This window comes from Eretmochelys imbricata, chromosome 2, assembly GCF_965152235.1.
Source record: "Eretmochelys imbricata isolate rEreImb1 chromosome 2, rEreImb1.hap1, whole genome shotgun sequence".
NCBI lineage: Eukaryota > Metazoa > Chordata > Testudines > Cheloniidae > Eretmochelys > Eretmochelys imbricata.
The window spans coordinates 103,793,470-103,812,490 of record NC_135573.1 but is presented as its reverse complement, the minus strand read 5'-3'; the positions used below and the strand labels follow the sequence as shown (position 1 = coordinate 103,812,490).

At 38.9% G+C, this 19,021-nt stretch overlaps 1 protein-coding gene across 2 annotated transcripts in view; it reads right to left on the bottom strand.

Annotated features, from left to right (window-relative positions):
- The window catches only part of NFATC1 (nuclear factor of activated T cells 1), a 142,776-nt gene that overhangs the window by 62,187 nt on the left and 61,568 nt on the right, over positions 1-19,021 (bottom strand). For both annotated transcript variants that reach the window (XM_077809089.1, XM_077809091.1), the window contains exon 7: positions 1,361-1,416. In XM_077809089.1, the coding sequence (XP_077665215.1) occupies positions 1,361-1,416 (56 nt within the window). The remainder of the gene's footprint in view (positions 1-1,360; positions 1,417-19,021) is intronic.

Sequence of the window (19,021 nt, the reverse complement as noted above, 5' to 3'; positions counted from 1 at the left end):
TTTATACTTTAGGAACAGTAGTTTCCAGAATGATGAGATTGGGGTCGGGCATCACTGGGTGACATTTGTTAATAATGTTTGAGCTGCTCTGATGCCCAGTCTGGGTACTATAGAAAGAAAAGAAGCTTTAAATGGTGTGATTAGAGCTTACTCTTGGTATCACAAAAAGATTTTCTTTTTTAATAATACACCTCTACCCTGATATAACGTGACCCGATAGAACACGAATTCGGATATAATGTGGTAAAGCAGTGCTCCAGGGGGTGGGGCGGGGCTGCGTACTCCGGTGGATCAAAGCAAGTTCAATGTAACACGGTTTCACCTATAACGCGGTAAGATTTTTTGGCTCCCGAGGACAGCGTTATATCAGGGTAGAGGTGTATTTCCATGTTCCACAATGAAATATTTTTTATCTAACATATTTCTCCAGCCACGTCAGTTCGTGGGGTGATCTTGTCAGCTCTTCTCACCCCAGGAAGGTTAGGCCTGGTCAATGCATGGGTGGGAAATCCCAAAAGGACACCAAGTGCTACAGGAAGCAATGCTGGTGATCCCTTAGATGGCTCTCTTCCCTGAATTATTAGTGGAACAATGTTCCAATAGGGTGCTAAGAACAGACTTAGCTGCTGACAGCATCAGCTTTTAGACCCAAAAGACTGTGGCTCTATTTTTGATCACCAAAAGACCCCTAGCACTTTTTTGACTGAGTAAGAGTGATTGATAGTGATTAGTATCCTGGCTGGTTTCACATTCAGGTCTTTAAACAGTTTGCCCACATTTCCCCTGTAGTTTCCCTTGGATAAATTATTCTTCACTTCTCCTAATAAACCGTTGTGTAGGATTGCTGGACTGGAATAGAGGCCGTGCTTCCCACCTATAAATAGCTGCATTTCAGTGACGGTTTCAGTGATCAAGTTTGTAAAGATATACGCTTCTCAGACTGTGAAGCTGGTCTCCTAAGGAGACTCCAAATCTTTCTGGAGACGGCACAAGGAAGCCAGAGAAAGTGTTGTGTCTGGTGTGTTTTTTTGAGAAAAGCAGAACCCAGAACTGAATATCTTTCTTTGCTGAGCTCAAAGTGGAATTGAGCCAGCAAAAAGAAAAAAAGATACAGGCTGGTCCCATCCAGATATTGAAAATACACATTCCAAATGCATTTATTTTCAGAATAGATTTCACTGAAGGCCTTTTGCCCCCACTCCCATTAAAAGAAAGGTTTCCATGAGGGAAGGCCTTAGTACTTGGTCTGTTTCAGGGTTGGGAAAGAGTGCCAAAGTCTTGGAAAGCCCACTCTGGAAGAAGAGTGCTAGAGAAATGAAACATATTTTTAATTGTGATGTTAAAATTAAGGCATACTTACTGGTTTGCACATTTCTTTGTCAGTTTTGGCTTCCATTTCCCACACATGGTGACCATCTAAAAGACAAAAGAAGGAGGAAAATAAATCTAGTTCTGTGCTTTGTTTTCTCCCCTTCAGCCTGAGCATACAGCTGTTGACAAGTTATAAAAGTTCTGTTGGGGTGAAGAAAGAAGGAAAATAGTTCTGTTGATGGGTTGCCCAAACTTTGCCCAACCAAGAAGGTACATAAGTAACTTGCCAGGAGCATGGGATACCATTTAGTTTGTTTAAAAGGGAGGGAGAAGATGGGAGTAAAGAGATTGGGATTAAAAACAATTCGTCACTAATATGAGTAGCTCACTTCACCGCTCAGTTTCCCCATATGTAAAATGGGAATATTGATGCTTACCTCCCTTTGTAAAGTATTTTGAAATGTATGAATGATAAATACTATCAGAGCCAAGAGTTAGGATTAAAAAGGAGCAGTGTAACGAAGGGTATCAAATTATAGCTGTCCTCATCTTCAATAGGTCCCAGCATGCAATATTCTATTTTGATATGAGCAGCCTGACACAAGCTGTTTAAGTTTCTGCTGCTTAGATCAAGAGGGAACATTGCTGGGAAATGTAGTTTCTGTGCGTGACACCTCCACATTAAAGATCGATGTACACCAGTGAAGGATCTGCTCCTAGTACGTCTGTGGGCCACATTGTTGAATTTTGGGGCTGCATCTGGCTTGCAGGCTGTGCTTTGGCCAGTCCTGTTCTATTAGTTCAATGTGTCCACATGAGATTAATTTTAAACCATGAGTTTTAGGTTTTCTGGTGATTTCTTTTGGGAAATATTTGTTTTAAAAAAATTCATTGATACAGGAACAAGTGGCCAATGAGGAGATTCTTTTTTCAGGGTTTCAAAACTCAACAACAGGGAAATGAGAAAAATAATACAGAATGTAAGGTTTCCATTCACTGATCCTAGAAAAGGAAAAATATGTACAAATGGCCACAAACAGATTGCTGTCTGAGTTCAGCAGCAGGGACACTTGTGGTTTAATGCACATGAGATGTCATTGGAGTGAATGGGAAAATTAAACTTGATGTCATCTCTTTTGTATATTTATTGCATTGGGACATGCAAATGCAAATATTAGTTATTTTGAACTTCACCACACAGCTGTTCACATGTTTAAAAAAAAAGTCCTCTCTGGAAGGTACCAGTGAATGCACTTTTTCTTCTCTCTTCTCTTTCATGCCAAGGATGGAGGTGACACATTTAAAACTGTCTGATTTATTACAAATGTCTGTAAATAATATTTTTGTGTACAGCACTCCCACTGTGAAAGGAATGCTGTAGTGCAACTGGCTTTTGGTGATTGTTTTTAAGTCTAAAACCATTTCTTCTTAACAAAGAGACACACAGTGTGAATGCTACACACTTTTGAGCACAACTGATTTCTATCAGAAATAATCAGCATATGTGCCTTAGTTTCTTCCTCCATTTTAAATCATGCTGCCAAATAAAAATAAACAAGAAGAAGAATCTTTGCAGTAGGTATTGCAATAGTAGGGAGACAGAAGAGAAGAATTAGCACTCAAATCTTTCTAGCAGTGTCTTTTAGCACTGCCAGGATTAAACAGACCTCGCAGGAGTACTGGATATAACTTCAGAATTAATCTACCAGATGCTTTTTCTAAATTGACAATAAAAAAACCTGACCACAATCCCTCAAATTGGGACCCATCTTTTCTCTGTGAAAAAAAAAAAAAGTTAAACTGAAGTTGAAATTAACATGATTTTGAAAGTATCAGAATTTTGACAGCACTACAAACTATTCAGAGTAACAGTCTTCTTAGGAACCTCTGCTTTAGTAGTGTTTTTACCTAAAGAAGTGCAATCTAGTAGTTAGCATGTGTTAAATTTGCTTCTGTAAATGGATTACAAAACTTCAGGTTATTTCGTTATGTTTAATTTCCACCTTGCAAGATGAATGACTTGATTCAGGATTCTGTTTTTATTTCTTGCCAATATTTTTGTAAAATTCAAAATGGCTCCTTCTACAGCTAATCTTTCAATTACCTCATCCAGTGCTGCCATTATGTGCTTTTTAAATTTTTATGATGACAAAGAGTGAGTTTTTTCAGAAACATTTTAGATGATATAATCTAAACTGTTATATATAAAATAATCCCGAGCTGTGCTTATTCTTTGGCTATTATCTAGAAGCTAATAAGAGCACTAGCTTTTGGTCCAATAAGAAATTCTCTTGAGAATGTCCAGACTTTGCTGTTTAAAGGGGCGGGGAAACAGACGACTCATTAAGAGTTAGTGACATTTCATTTAACCAAAACATAAGGAGGAGAAGTTGTTATGAAGCAGAGACAAAAAAGTAGACAATTCTTCATGTTACGTCTGGTGAACCGAGAAGGAAATCTCAACGCCCACGGACTGGGATCAACTCCAGGAGGGAAACCTTAGACCACTACGTCAACTTCTCACAGTAAACATGTTTTGCAGGTTTATACAGTTCAGCTGAAATTTAAAAAAAAAGAAAAGAAAAAAGAAAAAAAAAAGATGGGAATGGAACAATTTGTGGGGGCTTGAAACATTTGCCTATCTCAGGGAAAAGTATTTTTCTTCCAGTGCCACATATGCCCAGTATCCTACCAAGTATGCAGGATACTGTCTCTTGTCAGAATGTGCCTGAGGAGTGAGGACCAATAAACCACAAAAGTTTCCATTGTAAGTCTGCCACATCTGCATCAGCCTGGCTGACTCAAAGCCCAAGGCAACTCCCTTCTTGGCCAAGGACCAACAAAAGTACACCAGAGCAATTTATACCTTTCCAAAATGCAAATAATTCAAATTACAGACATAACACAAAGCTGAAGCAGACACATTTCAGGCATTCCCGTTAAAGTTTACTCTCTGGAATTACTGTACCCAAATGGGCAGTTGTTATGAAAAAGAGAGAGAGAGAGAGAGAGAGAGAGTCTTTTCCAAGCAACTTATTTTATTTATTTATTTACGTTTACAAAGTATTTTTAAAATCCCCTCTTGAAATCAAATGCCTCGTTTCAGTCAGAGTGCTTGTTAACATTTTGTTACGGTATATTGAAGGGATAGATGTATGGGAAGTCTCTCTCCAAATCTCACATTTTGCTTCTCTTTTGAACCAAGAGAATGCCTCAGGGTTTTAATTTTTTTGTACGGGGAAGGGAGGCACACCACAGAGAACATAGAGCAAAGCCCACTGAAGTTACTGGGGATTAAATCTTGGCCCCACTCTGGGGGTCTTCAATGAGCTTTGGATCAGGCCCAGTGTGAGGAACTAGCTACACAAGTAACAAAAGTTCTATGTGAGCAGGAAGCTGTTTGGCTCTTTCTACTCAGGATGGATCTCAGAGTCTGGAAGGGCAATATTTAGTGCTGTTTGTCGTCATTTACAGCTGGTGATCAGTATAATTGTCAACTGAAAACAAAGGGATTTGTTGGGAAGTCTGACACTGAAAGACTGATAACTGTGATGTGCCGTTATTGATAGCATTTTCTGTTCTGAGTGTGCTTCATCCAGCTCTGCTTTATCGGTTTTTTTTCAGTCTGTAGTAAGCCCCTGGAGTTACTAGAGATGAAAACACGGTACACCTACTTCATTAGTATGGGTTTTTTTTGAACTTTTCAATATATAAACACCCATTTAAAATGAAATGGCTCAACAGTGAATGGTTCTTTGTAGTTCACTCCTATCAACTGCTCACTGCAGAATTAAAGGAAACTGTGCAGATGTCCAGAAGTAAAAATATTCTAAATCATTAGGGAATTCCCTGCAGCATGAGTCACAGGAACGGCTTCCCCACCACACCCAACTAGAAGATTTCCACATAAAAAGGCATTGTAGGCCTGTTTTAACACAGCAGAAGCGCTAAAAGAAGTTGAGTAAACCTCACAGTATCAGTCACTTACATATATCGTTGTGGTTTGTTAGGCTTCAATATTTTTCTTCATACAGCTGTAACTTAGAGTCAAAGAGCTATAAAGGCTTTCCAAAGAATTGTTCTGCTGTCTTCTAATCCTTATTGGTGTACATTGGAAATTATCTTTATATGTCTCTAGGACTGTGTTTACTTTCTATACACCAGAAAATTGCTGTTAAATAGCTAGAGGTTTAAGAGATCACAAGAATCAAACCAGCAGTTTAGCTGGAAGATTACATTAACATGAAGGTTTTATAGGCACACAAAAATTAAGAGGAGGAACAGCAAGATAAAAGAATATGCATTATCAAAACAAAAAAGAACTAGAAACCAGAAAGCATATGACATCCGTATCTGGTGATCACTCAAGCCTTTCCTCCATGAAATGGACATAACAGGAGACTTTGTAGACACTTACATTGTCTTGCTTTACTTGAATAGGTTAAAAATATTCCAGCTTCCCCAATAACCATGGCTCACTCAAAGACATAGAAAGGAACAGATATTATATAGGATTTCATTGCCTGTACTTTGCCTCCTTCCAATCTGTAGTTAAGCCGAGCTTGGTGCAATGGTGAATTGGGCCTGTAGTTTTTACACAGATATATTTTTCAATCAAGGGTATGGAGCTATTTTCTCCTAAAGGAGCCCACTGATTAATTGTTGTGAGTTTGCTGTCAACACTGATTTCCTGAACAGCTCAGTTCACCTTATAATATAGGAGATCCACAGCAAACTGTGCAATACTGGGGTCCAAACTGAAACATTGTTTGAGCAGAACATGGCATGACCATATGTTCTGATTTTTGGGTGCCCTACAGACATAGCCTACCCTATACTTATTCAAGTTAATGTGTATTTCACTGCCATCCAAATCCTTTTGCATTACAGGAGTCACAAGTTTTAGATTGATCTTCTAATCATTCATTCCTTGTGAAGCGTGTTCATGTTATCGCTTGACATAGAGATGATTGATCTGCAATTATATCCTGAGGGAAGGGTAGGTTTCTATGCTAGAGGAGAGAGTGGATATTAAGTTGGAGTCCTCTCATTCAGACCTGCAATCAACCAGCCTTGTGTTGAGATACCATCAGTTCTTACAAGGTAAGCAGGCTGAGTCAGGTGTGTACTTGGACAAGAAACCTCCAAAGGAAACCTAGTAGGGCTGTCGATTAATCACAGTTAACTCATGGGATTAACTAAAAAAAAATTAAGCGTGATTAACGGCAGTTTTAATCACACTGTTAAACAATAGAATACCAACTGAAATTTATTAAATATTTTGGATGTTTTTCTACATTTTCATATATATTGTATTCTTTGTTATTGAAATCAAAGTGTATATTATTTTTATTACAAATATTAAAAATGATAAACAAAAGAAATAGTATTTTTCCATTCACCTCATACAAGTACTGTAGTGGAATCTCTTTGTCGTGAAATTGCAACTTACAAATATAGATTTTTTTTTTTACATAACTGCACTCAAAAACAAAACAATGTAAAACTTCAGAGCCTACAAGTTCACTCAGTCCTACTTCTTGTTCAGCCAATTGCTAGGACAAACAAGTTTGTTTACATTTACAGGAGACAATGCTGCCCTCTTCATATTTATAATGTCACCAGAAAGTGAGAACAGGCATTTGCATGGCACTTTTGTTGCCGGCTTTGCAAGGTATTTACGTGCCAGATATGCTAAACATTCGTATCCCCCTTCATGCTTTGGCCACGATTCCAGAGGACATGCTTTCATGCTGATGACGCTTGTTAAAAAAATAATGTGTTAATTAAATTTGTGACTGAACTCCTTGGGGGAGAATTCTATGCCCCCTGCTCTGTTTTACCTGCATTCTGCCATATATTTCATGTTATAGCAGTTTCGGATGATGACCCAGCACATGTCGTTCATTTTAAGAACACTTTTAATGTAAATTTGACAAAATGCAAAGAAGATACCAATGTGAGATTTCTAAAGATAGCTACAGCACTCGACCTAAGGTTTAAGAATCTGAAGTGCCTTCCAAAATCTGAGAGGGACAAGGTGTGGAGCATGCTTTCACAAGTCTTAAAAGAGCAACACTCCGATGTGGAACCCGAACCACCAAAAAAGAAAATCAACCTTCTGCTGGTGGCATCTGACTCAGGTGATGACAATGAACATGCATTGATCCGCACTGCTTTCGATTGTTATTGAGCAGAACCTGTCATCAGCATGGACGCATGTCCCCTGGAATGGCGGTTGAAGCACTAAGGGACATATGAAACTTTAGTGCATCTGGCACATATATATCTTGCGATGCCGGCTACAACAGCGCCATGAAAACGCCTGTTCTCACTTTCAGGTGAAATTGTAAACAAGAAGTGGGCAGCATTATCTCCTGAAAATGTAAACAAATTTGTTTGTCTGAGCGATTGGCTGAACAAGAAATAGGACTGAGTGGACTTGCAGGCTCTAAAATTTTATATTGTTTTGTTTTTGAATGCAGTTTTCTTTGTACATAATTCTACATTTGTAAGTTCAACTTTCATGATAAATAGATTGCACTACAGTACTTGTATTAGGTTAATTGAATTTTGTTTTTTTACAGTGCAAATATTTGTAATAAAAAATATAAAGTGAGCACTGTACATTTTGTATTCTTTGTTGTAATTGAAATCAGTATATTTGAAAATGTAGAAAATATCCAAAATATTTAAATAAATGGTATTCTATTATTATTTAACAATGTGATTAATCACAATTAATTTTTTTAATCGTCTGACAGCCCTAAAACCTAGTAACTGTAAGAGATGATGCTGATGATTCAGAAGGTGGCACTCTTCTCTCCAACTCAGTACTGAACAAATGCTCCCCACGTATTGTCTTACACACTCCGCTAAACAATTGCTTTATCTCACACTAGAAGTGGCTGCATTTCAAGGCTCAGAAATTCATAGCTTCTAAAGCCAGAAGGGAACATTATGATCATCTAGTCTGACCTGATGCATGACACAGGCCACTAAACCTAACCCAGTGATTCCTCCAGTGAAGGGAATTATTCTTCCCTGTACATAACCAAATAATGCTGGGCTCAGTAACTTGTGGATGAAGTTGATCACTTTGTACAGACTGCGTATCAGTTTACATTTGTAAAGAGCTTTATGATGGGGTATGCACTAGCAAATATAAAACAGAAATATTAACAGCACTGGCTAAGTAGCTGTCTGTCTCTGGAAGAGTGTAAAGGAGGAAACATTGTTTAGAGCAACACAGGAGAACGCCTTTTGTATATACAATAAGGGCCTTTCTTTCAACTTCCCCAACAACACTCGGCTTCTTTTAGTTTAGTGGTTTCTTAGATCTCCACTAATAGGGACTGAGTAGGAAGTTTGGCAAATCCCTCCCTGTCCCTGCCATCTATGTAAATAAAAGTGTGTAGGGTTTGACTAGAGCCAACTTCAGAGCAGCTCCATCCTCTGCATGCAATCATCTCCTCTCCCCATGCTGGCAGCATCTCCTGCCTGTGCTCACCTCAGTCTCTCCCTCTCCTCCTCTTCCTGCTGTGGGCTCAGTCTCTGTTCTGACACCCTTATCTGCCAGTGCTTCTCTCAGCCATTATTCTGATTTTCTCCTCTGGTTATATTGGTTTTCACCATTGTCTCTTCCCACTCCCTCTGTCAAAAGGACACCCAGCTACACGCTCCCTCCTTCCAGCTTTTCCCTCTTCCCTGCCAGAGAAACCCTCCCATTGTCTCTTATATTTCCAGTCATTTTGCTCCCTAGGACAAGAAAGAACCCTTTTATGTGCTCTATTTCCCCTTTCTGTCTGAAACTCCCACCAACCTGTTGCCTTTTCCCAGAGAAGTCAAGGCCTAGTGGGGGAGGATGGCTGTGGGGGGACAAAGACTGAGAAGGTCTTCTGATCAGTATCTGCACTTTTGGATGCCAAATTCAAACCCATCATTAGAGGTTCACCCATAGCTGGAATATATTTATTTTTATGAGGATGATGGGATTTTGGGTGTATTTGTATACACACTTTTGCAATGTAAGGCTGAGTTTTGTGTTCCTACTCCTATGTATTTTTTGCAGATTTGAGCTGAGTTTTGTATTCAAATGCACACAGGATCTCTGATGTAAAGGCGAGTTATTTTTTCTTTCAAAGTTCTGTTTAAATAAAAAATAGCTTAATTGAACAACAACAACAAAATGTTGTCGAGAAGCCACGTACTAAAAATCAGATAAAAGCCTGCTTCTTCTATGTATCCCAGCGTGTGTAGGCACCCACCATCTGAAAGTCAGACCCCATTACATTTTCTTAGATTGGGAGTTTCTCAAAGTTTCTCAAACCAAGACACCCCCAAAGCAATAGCATCATGTTTACCTCTGAATACAAAGCACTTTGCAGTGTCTATCAGATGTATCTTCTTATCTAACTTTATTACATGGTTTCTAGCGAATTGCATTATTTTTGGTTCAACTAGGCCTTTGAAATTAACTATATTTTGAGACTGATCATTTAAATAAGTTTCTTTGCTAAAAAGTGACTCCAGAAACAGAATTTGGAGTTCTACATCTGTTGCCTCTCAATGATTCTAAATCAAATATACTCTATTTACAAGTAAAATCATAGTTTCTTCCTTCTCTTAATTGTCAGCCCTGAAAACTCCTTCTGGAACAAGAAATTCAAGTTGAGTAGTTTCCTTTCCACACATTATCAACAGTAGTAATGAATGGCTCTTAAGACTAAATTCTGCTAGTAGGTCTGTCCATGTAATGCCTCCATCTTCAAATTATACTCTCTCCCATACAATCCTGAGCCAATTCCCTCAGCTTAATCCTGCATCTCATCCTGTCTCTCAAACTTCTCCAATGCATATCTTCCAGTCAACAAACTTATCACCACCAAAACTGAACTCCAGATCTTCCCTTCCAAGAACCACTCCTTTCCTCCCATGCCCTCTGTCATCACTGACAGCTCCACCGTCTGCTCCCTATGCACTTGGGCCTGTAACCCAGGAGTCATCACCAACTTCTCCTTCTCTCTTTCCTGGCGCAGCCAAGTTGGGCCCAAATCCGGCCACCTCTCATCTAGGCTCGCATCCTCTCCCATCATGACCGTTGCAACCTCCTCTCTGGCCTCTCTGACACCCACATCACTCTTGGATCTAGTCAAAATAATACGTACATCTTCCTTGCATGTCAATCTGAGTTTGCCACTCCCCAATCCTTTTGAATCCCTCCACTGGCTCCCTCTATTCCAAAAACATCCAGCTCAAGTTTAATGCCTTTGATACTCCCTCCCTACTTAATCTGCCCTTGTCTCTTACGTCATCCTCTGCGGCACTCCTCTCTGCAAATAATGCAAGCCTTGACAAAGCCCCTTATCTCTCTATTTCTCCCTTAACTATCTTTATACTCTCTTCCATGCTGTTCTTTACACATGGAGTGCCCTCATTGAACTGACCCACTGTCCTCTCCTCCTTCAAGTCTCTCTCTGCTTCTACCATGACACCAACAAGAAATTAACCTACTAATAGGAGATACAACTGCAAATGCAGAGCACAAAACTGTGTAGAAAGGTGCAAGTTTATAGTCCTTTTTCAGTCATGTTATCATCTTTCCTAGGCTGGTGTCCCATCCCACTTCTCGTCTGTTCATTAGCTCCAATCCCCCAAGGGTCAGAGTTAAATCTGTGTGTTTGGATGGCACTCCTGCACAGCCAATCAGGTTTGTTTGCAGAGTAGTAGGGAGTGGGGGAAAGGAGGGAAGAGGAAGGATCCCTCTTGTCAAATCCACACAGATGTAATCTAAAATTCACAAGAATGCTCGAACACCTGTCTGGCAACTGGACTCGTGGTCTCCCGGGTTACTGTCTTATTTGAAGGAATGTTGGCAACTCAGCCCAGCCAACCATAGATACTGCCAGAGAACCTGCCCCTCCTCAGTTCAGTCCACTTCTGCACATCTGAATTTGCCATTACATTCTGGTTAAACCTAATTGAAAATGTGATTGAAAATACCACACATTTTCTAAGAGGCATTTCTACGGAACCGCACTCTGAGCTTTACTATTGGGATCTACAGTTCTTTAGCTCACTGGACCTTTACCTATCTCTGTGGATGGGGTGTGCATAAAATATCACTGATAACATTAGAGTGATGCACTATATACACTAATATAGTATTTAAGGATCAGATTGTACAAAGTTGAAGTCTGAGGTCTGCACACAACTAACACCATTGCATGCACAAAACAGATGCTTTATCCCTCAAATGGCTAGGTAGCTCACTAAATTTCCATTTTCATGTGCAATTGCAGTAGCATGCAACTGTAGGCACACTTGCCTGCGTATCTTTTGCCTCCCTTTAAAAAAAAAATACCTGTCCTTAGTCCACAGTAGATGCTTGTACTTGACCAAAGGCATTTAACAAATACTACTCTTAACTGTGACAGAGGCACCTTGATGATGATACCATCTCATGCGTACAGATGCTCTCCCATTCTATCTTTACCATTCCTTAGGCTAAAAAGCCAGGGAAATCTGAAACATGCTGACATTTCCTACAAGCTATGTCATAGCTTCTGCATAGGCATGAAAAGATTTGGCCATCTAATGACCCCATTATTTGATGAATATCTGTTTCTGGTCAATGGCCAGAAACCTCCTTGGCTACCAATAGATCTCTAGGAACAAGGTACAAGTGACCTTCACATGAGTTCTGTGCTCCCAGCTGTATGCCTCTCAAGTTTCTAGTCTCTCCCACTGCACATGAGCCAGTGAATAAACTCTTAGTACTAAGTGGAATGTGTGTGCTGACCTCTGATAAACTGGCGGACAAAGATAAAATTATGTAGCATTTGCTCATCTATAAGCACATTATGCCACTTGCTTATTTATTCTATGAGCTACAGTTTGATTACCAGTGTGTAACATTACCCTTTTTTTTTTTTTGGCTAGTTGCCCTCCAAACTGTGACTGCGACTAGCAATAGAAGGAGCAATGGAAAGATCTCTGAGAATGTAAGATCTTTTACCGAATGGCGCTCTGCCAAAACTCTGGTCACCAGTCTCTACGTCACATCTCGCCAAAACAGACTCAAACTGTGAGCTTTCCAGTGCCTCAGAGAAAAAATAAAAGCCCACATGATTCCTCAGGACTGTCCATTACATGCAAAGCTGCTTCAGGAACATATCAGTTATCAGACGTTTGGCAAACTAAATGACCTCGTGCGACAGCCCCGCATTTGAATACCAGCTGTATGGAAAAGCTTTCGCTTGGGCAATGTTCAGCAGGCAAAGCTGAGATTTCCCAACAGGTTTCTATGCTTTCAGACAGAAATTTTACCTTGCAGCAGCAGCACATTGGTTCTATTCTTTGCTAGAGATCATGGAAATTGCAAAACAACCAGCAAAATGTTTCTTTACATTTCTAAATGAATGCGTGTTGGCTGTAGTCCCTTCCCTTTTGTGTTTGCTGTCTGTGAACCTTCACTAGATCACGTTTTACTAGCACAAAAGTTTATAATAGGTGAATTTAAGCTTGCCTGGTGAAATACTTGCTGAAAGCAAATTTAAAATGTGCTTTCTCTGAGCAGATGCACCAGAAACCTGATTTTCTTTAACTATCTGAAGTTTTTTCTATAGTACCCATTACTAGAGCTGAGCAAAAATTTTTGGGCGAATAGTAAATTTACCAGTAACTGCATTTTGGGGGGCATCAAAACTACTAGTGAATTTAGGTCAAATCTGGCAAACAAAAATTGAAATGTCTAAAAGTTTTGTTTTGACATTTTGAAATGAACTCTTTTGATATTTCATTTGAAAGTCAAACATTTTGTGTAGAAAATGCCATTTCAAATCAATATTCCAAGCATTTCACTTGACCCAAACAAAATGTTGTTCCATCAAGGAAAAAAAATCCATTTCAGTTGGAAAAAAATAGAATTTCCCCCCATATTTTTCAATTCAGCCACCAAACCAAATACATTTTTTTAAACCAGCTACTTGCTTGGCTCTACCCCTTACCATGGCATCTAACTATATAGATTTTAAGAGCTATGCCTGCCCTATTAAGGAAAAGAAACAATCACAGATAAGCAAGACAGCAAATGTTTGAAATAGCAAGTAACAGAATAAATGATATTTACAAAAAGCTTTGTTTAATAGCTTCTAATAATGACTAAATCTGAGAAAATCCTGTTCTGTTTGAGATCATTCCAGAAACAGAAAAAAAGATGACATTCTTTGGAGACTTAAGCCATTCTTTGGAGACTTAAGCTTCATTGACTTTAGGCATAATATCTAAGGACAGTCAGCTTTGTCGCTGGGTCTCAGAATATGTTGGCGCTAGTAATCACTGCTGATTTGATGTTTGAATAATTAACAACATGTTCAAAACCACTGAAGTCATCCAGAGAAACAACAATACTTGTGAAACAGCAATCTTGTGAAATTTACTAATATACATGACAGAAGTATGAGAAATGCTTGCGCACTTACATTTGTCATGGAAAGTACAAATGTATATCCTTATCCATAAAGAGACACCTCTATAAATTAAAGGAAAAAAAACCAGAATTTTGGATTTAATTTATTAAAAAAAAAACAGTTCTGTAATGATCTTGGTCATTGAACTCTGACCTTTCAGCTTTTTAACTCTTTTTACCTCCTGATCTGGTCATTAAGCATAGAGCCAAATGAGTGTGTATGGGACTTCAAATGCATTAGTGGAATTCTGCCTTACTAAAAAAGATATGGAACACACATGTAATCCTGTGAAGAACTATTTGACATCACAGCTGAAAAGACTGGAGAATCTGAAAAAGTCTGCCAGTAATGAGCATTTCAGTCCCTTGAACCTAATCTGTTAGTCTTTGCTGTCCTTTGGTGCTGTGGATCTTGGTTCTGTTCCTGGCTGGTTACCCTATGAAACATTTTGCAAACTATTCTGAAGAGAAGCTGTTATTTTACTGTCACAATAATTATATACTCAGTTTTGTGGGTCATCATCCATAATAATATTGCTGTAAGGTAATCAGCAGCATGGTCTGCAATATGGTGATTTCTGGTTTGGTATAGGACTCTCTTTGTGTTTCTTTGCCTTCTACAGCTTGCAAATTAATGCTGCTACTTAAAAACTAGTTTTGGAAAACAAATTACTCAACATCATCCCTTGTAACATTAGAACAGAACCTATGTTCTTTGAAGTCATTGTGTCAGAAAGGAAATATTTTGTCATTTCTAAGCCCAGTGTACTTCCTCAGAAAGCAAATGTGTTTCTAATTGCATCAAATTATGTACATAAAATGCTATGCCTTTTCTTCATTTGTAAATGCCTGTATACAAATATTAAGGTTTTGTGCTCCTGTGCTGCAAGTGTCCAGGCAAAATTGTTGAGCATCTAACTTCTGAAGACGATACTAAAATAAATAAATAACCCAGGCTTCTATACTGTGTCTAATGTCCAGCAGCAAAAACTGAGAAACCCAGAATCACTTGTCATTTTTGAAAATCTGGGTTTTTTCTGTTTCAAGCAGGAGGAGAAAACCACAAACTTTAAATGGAGAGGTAAATTGAAAAAGCAGAACATATATAAGAGTAATGCGTAATGAACAAAGTCATTGTGGGACCCACTGATGTAAGGGAATACTGAATTTAAAAGGTCAACCCTCTTAAGCATAGCTGGCATTCATAGTTTTACTACTACTGTGGCTGAGTTTCTTGGATGCACATTTTATATGGACTTTCATCACCGGAAAATATGGTCTGATGTGCAAGCAATAAAGGATTGACCAAAATCCTTTGAAATAAGGACTTATTTCAGTACTTGAACTTTTTTGTGGTAGTATAAAAGGTCTGAGCATATTATAGTATGCTTCTGAAAAGACACATTATTTATCTTGTAAGAGCTGCCCTTCTGCCTTGATGCTGTGCTGTATTACAAAGAAATTCTACTTTTAAACATGCCCTTTTAAATACAACTAATCCCCTCAACTAACCACTTTCTTCTCCACAAGAGATGAAGCATCTTACAGACTGTGTTAGTATTTCACACTGTTTCAAACACTTCTTTGCTGAAAAATAGTAATTCAGGGGTTAACTGACAACACGACTCTGCTGCCTCCCCAGTTCAAGAACCGACTTGATCATTCTTCAGGGATTCCCTTTTGTATGAGTCATTGTTAAGATAGACAGACTCCCCACGCAAAGAGGCCAGGATAATGCCATTCCTCAGGAGATTACGACAGCTGAGGGTTAGCCCTTAAAGACAGAAAACTCAGAACTCATGCATGGGAAAACATTCAGTGGACTACAATGCGCTCAGCAGACATAAAGAAATTATTCAGACAGAAATCCCATCCTGCATTAACCAATTAAACATGCAGAATATCACGATCTTAATCACATTACATCTACACCCTAGTCTAGGGATTTTACCGGAGTAGGGACTATACTACGTGGGTTCCATTCAGTAATGTAGAATTATATATAACTGCTACATTCTTTTTTTTTATGATTGTAATTTTTCACAAGGTCTATTACATTTGTAATAGCTGAAATCCTAGAGTTAACTGCTACCCAGTAGAAATGTGATCAACATTTAGATTTAAAAACAAACAACAACATCAAAAAAGTGAGTAATATATCTAGTAATCTTCATAAAGATTAGTAACTTAACGTTCTAAGTGGGGGGGGGGGAGGGCAGGGGAAAGGGAGAGAGAGAGTCTGACTGCACCGGTGCTCCATTTCCTGCCCTGCTTTTATTTAAAAGTATAGTTGCTAGACGATCCCATCGGGAGAATGAACGGTAATTGAAATTATTGTTTGATTTCAATTTGAAACAAAATGTAGTGATTTTGCTGAAGAACAATTAGGAAAAGCCTGTCACTGAGACAATGGTGTATCATGTGCAGTTGTTTTAAACGTCATGTTACATTAGGTGATGCAGCAAATGAGGAGCCGAGCCGAGGAAATAAGTTAAGTAGACAACCTAAGTGAATGACTTCACTTTCTGAATGTAGCCATGATTTTGTCTAAGGGATTAATCATTTTACAGTGGAAGGCAGATGCTCTTCTTGCTACCTCTTATGGGATCTTGGATCTCAATGAGGTTGTGTCACTAGGAAGGCCTGCATTAGGGCTTGTAGAGACTTGGGTTCAGTCCTACGAAGTGCTGAGTGCCTCTGACTCCCATTAACTTTTATCGGTGTTCAAGGTGCTGCTCAGCACCTTGCGAGGCTGAACGATTTGAATGTACCAAACAAGATTTTCATCATACGAGTACAATAAACCTACCCAGATTACTTAAATTGGACTATGATTTAAGCCTCAGTTATACACCAGACTAGACTTTCTAGTATAAACAGATGGAATACTCACCATAGATAGCAAAGTAGCTCCTGATTCATTAGACATTTTGGGGCAGGGAAGGATTCTTCTGATGTTATCCACATGCAGAGGGAACCCATAGCATATGGATCTCCCCCTGCCCACAATCCCATGTGCCCCAGGACTCTTCCTGTGTGTTTTTCTATGTGAGGTGGAAGAACTCTATTATTTACTTCCACTTCAGCATACACATCCACATAGACATTATTTATATAAAATACGTTGTACTGTGCTCACCTGTTCATTGTTTATTTTCTTATTCATTTTTTTTAAAATCCTAAAAAATTACATTTACTTCAAAGTTATAAACACCAGAGCTACAAACAGACCAGTCAGCCACATACCTCATTTGGAACCAGAAGTATGCAATCAGGCAGCAGTAATGACAAAAAACAAAAAAACAAATACAGTATGGTACTGTGTTAAATGTAAACTACTAAAAAAATAAAGGGAAAGTTTTAAAAAAAGCAACAAGGAGTCCGGTGGCACCTTAAAGACTAACAGATTTATTTGAGCATAAGCTTTTGTGGGTAAAAACCCTACTTCTTTACTTGTTGTTTTTGTGAATACAGACTAACAGACTAACGGCTACTCCCTGATATTTAAAAAAAAAGGTTTGAGAAGGTAAGGAAACTGCTTATGTGCTTGTTACATTTAAATTAAGATGGTTAAAAGCAGCATTTTTCTTCTGCACAGTAAAGTTTCAAAGCTGTACTAAGTCAATGTTCAGTTGTAAACTTTTGAAAGAACAACCATAACATTTTGTTCAGAGTTACGAACAACCTCCATTCCAAACGTGTTTGTAACTCTGAGGTTCTACTCTATTTTGGATCTGATTTTGAATTCCAGGAGCCTTCAAAGCTCCCCTTGACTGCAACAGGATTGTTGTTGAGTAAGAACTGCAGGATTGGGCCTTTATTTGGATCCCTGGAACTGAAGGCAAATTTTGGTTTTGGCATGTCATATTGCAAAATGGGATAGCTTTATATACCCAGGCGATGTTACCTGCAGATGACTGGATAGCTTCATATTCAGAGGTACCCTTTAAGGATGGGTTTCAGAGTGAACATCCGTGTTCATCGGATGCATCCGATGAAGTGAGCTGTAGCTCACGAAAGCTCATGCTCAAATAAATTGGTTAGTCTCTAAGGTGCCACAAGTACTCCTTTCCTTTAAGGATGACCTTTCAAAATTTTTCCAGTGCAGTGAGAAAGTAAAGCAGAAAAAAACATGCATCAAAGAGGGCAATCTGTGAGGCAGTTTCCTTCCTGTAATGAGTCCAATCTAGATTTTCATTTTTGAAATGTCATCCTAACCCATTTTCATACATGGAGGACTAAACAGAAACGAAACATAATCTTTTCTTCCCAATTCACTCAGATTCTGGAACTTATGTTTTTAAGTTGTAATTCTTTCACTTTCTAAAAGATAGACAGATATTTGCATTACTGCTCAGGCACATCTGGCCAGATCCTCAGCAGGTGTGAAATCAATGTAGTTCCACTGAAGTCAAAAGTTGCCCTTTGAAGTCAATGGAGCCAATTTGCCAACAGAGAATCTGAGCCATTCACGTTAATGGAGATATTCCTAGGTATAGTTTTGATTACCTAAATTATGCCAAATCAGAACCCCATTGGGAAATTTCAGACGGGCTCTTTGGGTTTCTCTGAGTGGGTCAAGTTCTGAAGGGACCACTCTGAAATAAATTCACATCTACTTTGATTTGTTAATGAGATTTGTTAAGGAGGTTCCCTGACTCAGCACAAACACATGCCTCCCCCAGACATACCATTGACAATAGTCACACAGCAGGGAAGTGTAGTCTTACTGGAACTTAATGAATGGTGAGGGTTAAACAGACAGAATGTCAAAGCCTGCACTTGAATGGCTGTGAGATGCTAAGTGCTTGAGGAGCTCAGAAGACAGCTTACAGTTCAGGGGGTTGCAGCAGGCAGCTGTGGAATGTACGGTTTGCGCCAGCACCAGGGAAACCCTTTCCAAAACAAGAATACTCCTCCTCCTTAATTATCTCCTTTCAGAGCCTGCCTTTTACTCACAGCTCCACTCTAACCATCATCTTATCAGAAATAAAATACCGTATTTCGCATTATTGTTACATGAACCACAATCCCTACAGATGCTTTAACCTGAAACTTCAAATAGGGCCTAATCCCATAAGGTACTGAGTGCCCTCAATGCCCACTGACTTGTGGGTGAGTTGGGACACTCAGATGCTAGCATATCGGTTGCAGTAATGATAAACTTGATGACTAAAAGTGTGTGGGAGAGAACCTTGGTTCTTAATGGCAAAATAAAATTGTTCCTTTGAAATGAATGAG